Source organism: Desmodus rotundus, chromosome 4 (assembly GCF_022682495.2).
Source record: "Desmodus rotundus isolate HL8 chromosome 4, HLdesRot8A.1, whole genome shotgun sequence".
In the NCBI taxonomy this organism is placed as follows: domain Eukaryota; kingdom Metazoa; phylum Chordata; class Mammalia; order Chiroptera; family Phyllostomidae; genus Desmodus; species Desmodus rotundus.
Window position 1 is genome coordinate 146,591,860 of NC_071390.1, and position 9,534 is coordinate 146,601,393.

Genomic DNA, 9,534 nt, shown 5'->3' on the forward strand with positions numbered 1-9,534 from the left:
TATCAATGAGGCCCACCCTTAAGACCAAATAGATTATACAAAGGTTACTTTGTTAATACTGCCATGTGGTTCAAAGCCAGTGTACTTTTTCCACTCAGCCAGCCATTCTGATAGTTTTAGAGCCTGTTAGTGTAATTTTATGACTACTACTAGATTAATCTACTAGAAGTTAAACACTTTTGTGTTGGGATTAGGGGCCTTAGGACATAGCAGTTATTACCATTGGCTTCTCCCTTTTATTTAATAACTGACAATCTGAAATACTCCGTAAATTCACAGAGCCACGTTATGTATCTCATGATAAGGAATTCATTGAGGCCCTTTTTATCAGTGTCATAACCTGAACTTTGCTTTGGCTGACCCAGCACCTTTTACTCATGACAAATCATAAGTTGTTCTATCCTAGTGCTATACTGTTCTGAGATTAGCAATACTATTTTCTCAAGAAGCCTGAGCTATAAATCCTAAAATAAATACCTTTCACTATATGAGATGGGGGTTTTTTTTTGTTTAAGATTTTATTTATTTATTTTTAGACAGCAGGGAAGGGAGGGAGAAAGAGAGGAGGAGAAACAACAATGTGTGGTTGCCTCTTGTTCGCCCCCAACTGGGGACCTGGCCCGCAACCCAGGCGTGTGCCCTGGACTGGGAATAGAACTGGTGACCCTTTGATTCACAGACTAGCACTCTCCACTGAGCCACACCAGCCAGGGCTGCTTCTGTGGTTTTTTTGAAGAAAATTATTTTTCCCTAGATTTCACCGGCATTTTTGTGGATTTAAAGAAAAATGATTATTCTGTAATCTCAGTATACAGTTCTACTAAAAAATTGACTTTTATTTTTTATATGTGAATGTGTCTTACATTGTATATGATTTTCTTTAATTATAGGCATCAAGATTGCGAGAAGAAGCCCATAACATGGGGAGTGTTCACATGTCAGAAATTTGTACTGAATTAAAAAATTTAAGATCTCTAGTCCGGGTATGTGAAATTCAAGCAACTTTGAGAGAACAAAGGTAAGTTTTTCACTGAAATAAATTTTGTTTCTTAGCGTTGTATATCTTAAAGCAGAACAAAAACATAACTCTTAAATTTCAGAAATGAAATTTAATGTTTCTTTGATATATTGTATCATGTTCTATAGTACTGTAACTTGTGTTTTTATAATTTAATACTGGTGGATGATAATGGCATCTAGATTTTTATTTTTTTTAACCCATGATAAATGTTTCATTAGACTATTTCTTGCATTATAACTAAGGTATAGTAATATATTATTTAAAAAGTGAAATTAGCAACAGATTATAAAGGGTCACTCTTGAATTGAGGGGCCTGTTGAATTGAGGAGACTTACCCATTGCTGAGGATACTTATTTCAGTTCAAATTTACATTATGGTTGTATCATCAATAGATCTTTGGAAATTACAGGAGTTGTTCAGTTCAGCCAGTTCGGTGATGTATATATTATTGTTTTCTTTATTATTTTCACCTAAATTCTCATTGTCCCATTTTTCTTAATCTGATATCCTAGTCAGGTAGGGTATCCACATCTGGTAAATAGTGTAGATGCACTTTAAATGGCTTCACAGGTAGTGTTAATCTTGTCGTGAAACCACAAATAATAAAATTATTTATGGTTTTTCCATAAACCCACCATTTATGGTAAACTTGGAAAAATTGAGTTTTTATATGATGTTTCAATTACTAAAATATCTGGAGGTATTCTTTTGATTATCAATTGGGGTTGGGGTTTTTTTGTGGTTTTTTTTTTTTTACTCTAGGATTGCTCCGAATGGAGTTTTAGCATACATAACTTCATTTTGGCTGCTTAGATGGTTTAGCTTTTAGGAAATTATACTATTCTTTATTGTTTGTTTTTAAATATAAATGTCTGTGGAACTTGGATTTGGCTTCTTTTTATGAATCTACATTTAAAGTGAAAACTGTTCTTCAGAAGAGTCTCTTTACCTAGTTAAATCCAGACTTAACTAGACTTCCTGTATTGTAGTTCAGAAAGCATGCAATATAGCTTATCTCATGTTTAATATCTACTGCCTTTGTGTGTGACGATGCAGTGAACATTACGTTTTAAATCCTCTTGATATTTAAATCAGTTGAGAAATTATTAGAGAACATTTAACTTTTGTCTTCCTGATGTGTAATATATGAGTATATCATCTATTCAGTGATTATTTTATCTTAACTGTAATCAGTTTTTAATTATTTTGTCTGAACTTATAGTTACTCATTTTATTTAAGGTATTTTTGTTAAAAGTTTGTTTTTTTTCTCTAATATTTATATGACCACACATTTCTAATGTTTTCTTATTTTTTTCAGGATACTGTTTTTGAGACAACAAATTAAGGAACTCGAAAAGCTAAAAAATCAGAATTCCTTCATGGTGTGAAAATGTGAATAATTGCACATGGTTTTGAGTACAGGAACTGTAAATCTATTGCCCAATCTTAACATTTTTGAGCTGCATTTAAGTAGACTTTGGACCGTTAAGTTGGGCAAAGGAAATGACAAGGGGATGGGGGTCTGTGAGATTAATTCAGGGGAAAGAGACATGACTGATTTGTAAAACCCTTGAAATGTAGATTTAATGTAGATGTATTCTTCACATTGTAAATATGTTTTGTAGAGTGAAGCCATGGGAAGCCATGTGTAACAGAGCTTAGACATCCAAAACTAATCAATGCTGAGGTGGCTAAATACCTAGCCTTTTACATGTAAACCTGTCTGCAAAATTAGCTTTTTTAAGGAAAAAAAAATGTGGGAGGGGGGTTTAATTTATCATTCAGAAATCTTGCATTTTCAAAAATTCAGTGCAAGCGCCGGGCGATCTGTGTCTAAGGAGATACAATTTTGAACCATATGGGCAGTGTACAAAATATCGTGAAACAACTCTTTCCACACTTGCACCTGATCAAGAGCAGTGCTTCTCCGTTTGTTTTGCAGAGAAATGTTTTTTCATTTCCCGTGTGTTCCATTTTCCTCTGAAATACTTGATCTGATTTTATCCATTTTTTAAAGCTCCTCTTTTCTCCTTTCTTAAGGCACTGTTGCTATGGCACTTTTCTATAACCTTTTCATTCCTGTGTACAGTAGCTTAAAATTGCAGTGATTGAGCATAACCCACTTGTTTGTATAAATTATTGAAATCCATTTGCACCCTGTAAGAATGGACCTAAAAGTACTGCTGGGCGTGTGTGCTAAAAGTACATTGATTGCTCAAATGTAAGGAAATGGCCCAATGAACATGGTTGTGGGAGGGTAAAGAAGAAACAAAGCTAGTCGGATGTGAATTGTATCTGTTGTAATAAACATGTTAAAACAAATAAATTGTTATTTTTCTTTTCCTTTGGTCAAATGCATATTAGAATTGGAACTACCTGGGGATTCTTTACCAGAACTATTCTTGTTGAATATTTATACTTAATTGAAGTAAGTCCTTAAGGGAGGTTTTGTTTAAAGCATATTAACAGGAAATGTGTGTATAAGATATTTAATGAAATATGAAATTCAACAAGAATGATGAAGTTACTTCCCAAGTGGTTGTCATTTGTTAAACCCTGGTTTACCTGTCTTGATATTATGACATTTCATTTTGAAGGATGTTTGTGTTGTAGCTAACTGTTCAAGTCTGGTGCTGACTGCTGTTCTTAGCCATCACAAAAACGCTAAATTTGTGTAATGGGAGCTTCCTACTGTTAGATGGAAATGGTGGAGAAGCTCAGCTTTGTATATTGTTTTCCTAAAGTATATTAAAATAAAAAAAGAAACTATTGCTACTATAAAATTACCTTGGCTTTTTTTTTTTCTTTGCTAAAATATTGGTCACCTGGCCTTAGCATGACACTGCCAGTATTATATCCAATCACAAGGGTTTCTTTATGCAGAAAAATCTTAATTTCAAAATCTTACCCAATTTAGAGCCTTTCTTTTCTGTCGAGGCAGATGTATTCAAGTGCTTTCAGAGAACTGCCAGCACCAAGGGCTTATTTTGTTATGTTAGACATTAATGTTATTACATTCTGGGATACTGAAGTTTTGAAATTACTCTTGTGCTTTAAGCATATTTAAAGTATAGAATATAATGGTCAGACTTTTCAATAAATTTTAGAAAGTAAACTGTAAGTGATAGTATGGATGGTATTTCCTAAAATACAAAAATATTCCAGTATAATGCCAGTATAAAAAATAATTCCAGTATAAAAAAACTGATTATTTAAATTGTATTTTAAGCATACTTCTAAAATGTAAGAAGAAACAAATGTCATAAGTTACATCGTCATGAAATGTTTATACCTGAGATTGTTAACATTTGCTGGACTTGATTAGTGCATGTGAATGAAACTCTGAAGAGCTGTGTTAAGATAGAGCCCTTACTGATGCAGGCCTGTATATTTCCCAGGAAGACGTAAGCAGTTTGTGATGTGGTAGGCAGAGGTTTCCTGATCAGTTAGTTGGTAACTTGACTTGTAATTTAAGGTAAATTTGAATTTGACTTGCTAATAGTTTATTATGGATTTATGTCACCTTATTTTTTGCTTTAAAACATTTACATCCCTAAATGGATTGCTCACATATTTATAGAAGATGCCTAATTTGAAATTTCCTGGTGAATTTTTAAACACAGAAAATTAAAATTTTTTGTAGACTATTTTTACAGTACTTGAATCACTTACTGTATAGTAAATTATTTTAAATATTGCACTTTAATACAGACATGGTGTCCAGCCACTAACCTTCTTGAGGTAACCAGGGAACTATTTATTAAAATAGGCATAATATCAGAGAATATTCCTTATTTAGTTGGCCTATTACCATGGCTTTGAATATGTATCTCATCTTGGTGGCATCTTGGTTCAAATAATTTTAAATACAAATATGAGTAGCCCCTAGGAAACCTCAGGGGTTTTTTGTTTTAAAGGGAACATATTCATACTGTGTTGTAATAAAATGTGTTTGTGAAGGTGGGCCTGTTAGAAAGTCTTTACCCTGAAGAACCAGCTCTCCTACTATTTTTTCTTTTGGGTGTAACTAGTTTAAACTTCTCATTTTAAAACTTGGTCTATTATCTCCAAATTTTTAGCACTGAAAATTACATGCTCAGTCCTTTATAAAGACATCATTCTTTTAATAGCCCGAATGAATGGTTTTACCTTCTAATTTTATATGTTTCTCAAACTTGTAAAATCTTTGAAAGGAGGTGCTTAAAACTTTGCAAAGAATGAATTGTTACCCCATTCAAAAATAATCTATTATGTTTAAACAGCCTTAGCTTTAAGGGATTACTTCCCAGGGGTGGGGTGGGGCGGGAAGTAAGGTCACACTGCAAATCAGAACTATTGTAGTTCTGAATTGGATTTCAATCAGGACTTAACGCTACTATATTTAGATGTGGGGTTTGAACATTTGGATTTCTTTTCAATACCTGTAAATATGGCTATATTCTTGTATTTGTACTGAAGTGTACAAAATGACACTAAAAAGTAATAAATATGTTTTGACTATATTGTGCAGTTATTTCAGAACAGTCTGTTTTGAAAGTCTTAGAATGCATAATTTGCATTTGAGAAAACCAATACCAGGTTACTGCTAGCATTTTAACAGCAGTTGTCATGTGTCAGTTGCAATATAATTTCTTAATTGCAGTATTTTAATAAAAAATTTTGGCTTAAAAGTTGGGATTCTTTAGATCCTGTTCTAATTTATTGTACCATTCCCCCGCCACCCCCCCCCCATGTCTGAACTTGGGGGGGGATGCCCTAAAGTGCAGTCAGCCTAGGTGTTCTCATCCAGGCCCTTGGCTTTCAGAACCCTACTTTAAGGTCAGTTTCATTTAAGTTATCTCTAGTCTCGATCTCTTCTTTGAGCTCTCAACAACAGTTTGGATGCTTGATTTCACACTGTAAGTTCTTTAAAAAGAGTTCCTGATTTGTGCTTCAGACTTTATTCTCAGTAACTGTCACCATGATTCCTTCAGTGTCCTTTGTTTTTTTTCTCTTTAACACCCTCATCCTCTATTCAAGCCATCAAGATCAACAGGCTCTGCCTTCAAAATGTATTTGGATCTGTAGCTTCACACTATACGTTCATGTTTACTTACCACTCCAGTCCAGTTCGCAGTCACCTTTGAACCAGGCTGCTGCCACGACCTCCCTTGCCTTTCTTTCTCTCTGCTGCTACGTTAATTCACCACCACCACTACACGTACACAGTCTATTCTCTATAGCCACCAGAGGGAAATGTAAACCATACGTTCTTTTCACAATCCGGTAATTTCATGCTCAAAACGAAATTCAAAGTTGCTGCTGTAGTTTGTGTTTAGGCCCCTAAATACCAACACAATCTCATCTACTAGTTTCTCCTTGCGTGCATTCCCTCTCAGGATATTTGCGTTTCCTCTCTGCTTGACTGGCTGCCCATTCACTCTCTTCTCAAAGGTCACCTCAGGGAGCCCTTTTTCTGATCTCCCATCTAAAAGGACACCACTCTTCCTTTACTCTGGTTTTCTTCAAAACAACAGTGTGGTACTTAGCACTCCATATTACCTGATGAGTGAATTATAAATACTAAAGAGCTATGGACAACTTAAGAAAATCTACAGATTACTGAAAAATTTACTCATTTTTCATTTTGTCTGCCGACCTTAGGAAATAGGAACAGCAACTAGCTTTTTATCCTTTTAAGAAATTGTTGTCATCTACCAGTCATTGGTTACCAAAAACCTAACTGTAAGTCCATTTTGTTAGCATTATGAGATGTGGTCTCTCTCAGCAAGATAATCAGCTGAACCAGTAGTAATTAGTGCTTCCTGTGAACACATTTTAGGAGTAAATAAGCCAGTGAGAAGCAAGATGTCACTTCTGATGTGGTAAGCTTGGGGAGACAGACCAGCAGGAACTCGCCATGCTTCTGAAGGGCACAGTTGAGTGAGTCACGGGGGTTGGGGACTGTGTCCTGGTTTCACAAGGTAGAATGCTTTGGCGGTCCTGTATCTTTGGTTCAGATGATGCCTTGATGTCTTCAGGCCCTTCTAATTTTTAGGACAGAGGTATAGGCAGGAAGCTCTCAAATCATGTTTTAAGATGTGTCACTAATAGAACATTTGTACTGCACCTATCCACCACATGGAAAATGGCTGGGATTGAGAATTCTCTGCCTTTCTAAAAATTAAAGGTTGACAGCACTTGATGTCAGTATACTTAAACACGTTTTTAAAAAGATTTTAAGGTGCCTGTTAGGTTCCCAATTTGATCAGTCTGTACGGATATGTTAGGATCACAGTCAACTTTCTCATCCCATTAAGGTAGTTTTTGGGGTTATTATCTTAGACGAGAAAGAATGCAAGGACACTTTTGGTCTCTTGTGTCCTGTGTATTCCTACCACATAGTGGGTGTCAAATACTCTTGCATAAAATAAGTATGCATTTTAAGTATTTGTAAGATCGGTCAACTTTGTATTTAATATCTAAGCTTAACATTTTCCAAAATACATTTTTTAATTTAATTTTTTAATTCTCATCTGAGGACATTTTTTCCATTACTTTTAGAGAAGGAGAGAGACACCTTAATGTGAGAGAGCAACATTGATCGGTTGCCTCATACATGCTGGGACTGGGCCTTGTATGCACCTGGACCTGGGATTGAGCCTGCATCCCAGGCGTGCGTCCCCACCAGGAATTGAACTCACAACCCTTGGGTTGTGGGGCAACGCTCTAACCAACTGAGCCACACGAGCCAGACGACATCTTCCAACATATTTTAATTTTAAAAATCCAAATGATTAAAGAGGTGAACTTGAGCCGTGGCTCTGAGATTTCAAGTCAACAGGCTCTTGCTTAAATTTGACTTTTTTCATTTTGGTGATTGACATTTTACTGTCTCTGAGCTAAAACTGTTAAAGTGATAAGCAGGAAATATCCATTTTAATAAATTAAAGCTTTACTAATTAGAGCTCTAATTTTTAAAGTGCCAGTGCAGTCTCAGGCTATCTCTCTCTATACTTGTTTCACAAGCACAAGAGTTCAAAGATGCTGTGTAAAATAGGATGGATTGCAGAATGAAGTGGTTGATGAAATATCCCCCGTGTTTAACAAAAGTATTTAAAGTGCTAAAGTATTTCTCCACAAACATTAAAACAAAGAAGCACAAGCCTGTTCTATAATCTTTGAAAGGTGGTGGCCAGAGGGAGAAAGGAAGGTAGAAAATTCTGGTGTAAATTAGCACATCTAATCACCTCTGAATTAGGATCCAGTCAGAAAATGAAAGTTGCCCTAGGTATTTCAAAAGGAGGTAATTTCAAACTGGGGGAAGATAAAACTGTAAGGTGGGCCTGACTGGAGGGAAGGACAGAGGAGAGGTGGGAGTATGGACAGATGGATCAGCTCTTCTCCAGGGAGGTGGATCCCGGGAAAAGACAGCCACTGACGGAGATGCTTTGTGAATCAGCAGGAGAAACCCAGGCCTTCCCCCTCCTCCTAGTTCTGTCTCTGCCTTCATTGGCAGAACTTAGCCAGATAAGAGTTTGTGACATTCTCTGCAATGCTGAGAAAGGAAGAAGGGGGGGGTGGGGGAATGAACCTGAGAGCTAACAAGCAAATATCCAGCACAACCTGCCCTCACTAGAAGAACAAGGCAACAGAGAAAGTATGCCAATTTGAGCAATATTACCTAACAGATAATGGAGCAATGTCTATGAAGTCCTAAGAACTGTCTATATATATTGTAATTTAAATATACTTAGTAAGTTGTTAAAATACCAAAGACAACAGAGACTCTTTGGACCTCAAAGAATAACTCAATCTTCCCAAGAGGTAAGAATGGTAGTAAAAGCACTGTTGGCATTAGGGAAGCCGATTTACAGCGGATTTACAGATGCAACTGCAGAACAATGGAGAATGTGGTGTGGGGGTGTAGGAAAATGCGCCAATGCTTAAATAGTAAACGGGGAGGTGAGAGGATGGGAGGAAATATAAGTGCATTTGAACAACATTTTCCAAAATAGAATTTTTTAATCTTCACCCAAGGACATTTTTTGCATTATTTTGAGAGAGAGAGAGAGGGAAAGACCTTGATGCAAGAGAGCAACATTGATCAGTTGCCTCTCATACATGCCAGGACTTACTTATTTCAATTTTTTATCTTTGGAGATCCAATATTCACTGATCAGTTGAAAGGTACTATGCACTAGGCAAATCAGTATCTTGCTCTAGTGAAGCTTACATTTAAGTGAAGGCAAAAACAAAATTTGAAAAAGTAAATGCACAAAAATTTTAGAATTCAATAGAAAATACACAATAAATACAGAAATAATTGCTGTGGAAAGAAGGAAATCTTCCCTTTACAAAAGCATGGATGAACCTGGAGAACATTATTCTAAGTGAAATAAGCCAGTCAGAGAAAAACAGGTACCACATGATTTCACTCATACATGGGATCTCATAACAAGCAAAATAGTGACACTCAGAGAAAGCAGGCCGACAGCTGTTGGGGGAGGAGGGCTGGTGGGGGTTGAAGGG

General features: G+C 36.0%; 1 protein-coding gene across 9 annotated transcripts in view; it reads left to right on the forward strand.

Annotated features, from left to right (window-relative positions):
• The window catches only part of WAC (WW domain containing adaptor with coiled-coil), a 91,567-nt gene extending 87,761 nt beyond the window's left edge, over positions 1-3,806 (forward strand). For all 9 annotated transcript variants that reach the window (XM_024573797.3, XM_053923415.2, XM_053923413.2 and 6 more), the window contains 2 exons: positions 891-1,018; positions 2,342-3,806. In XM_024573797.3, the coding sequence (XP_024429565.1) occupies positions 891-1,018; positions 2,342-2,411 (198 nt within the window). In that variant the 3' untranslated portion in view covers positions 2,412-3,806. The remainder of the gene's footprint in view (positions 1-890; positions 1,019-2,341) is intronic.
• The last annotated feature ends 5,728 nt before the right edge of the window (positions 3,807-9,534 follow it).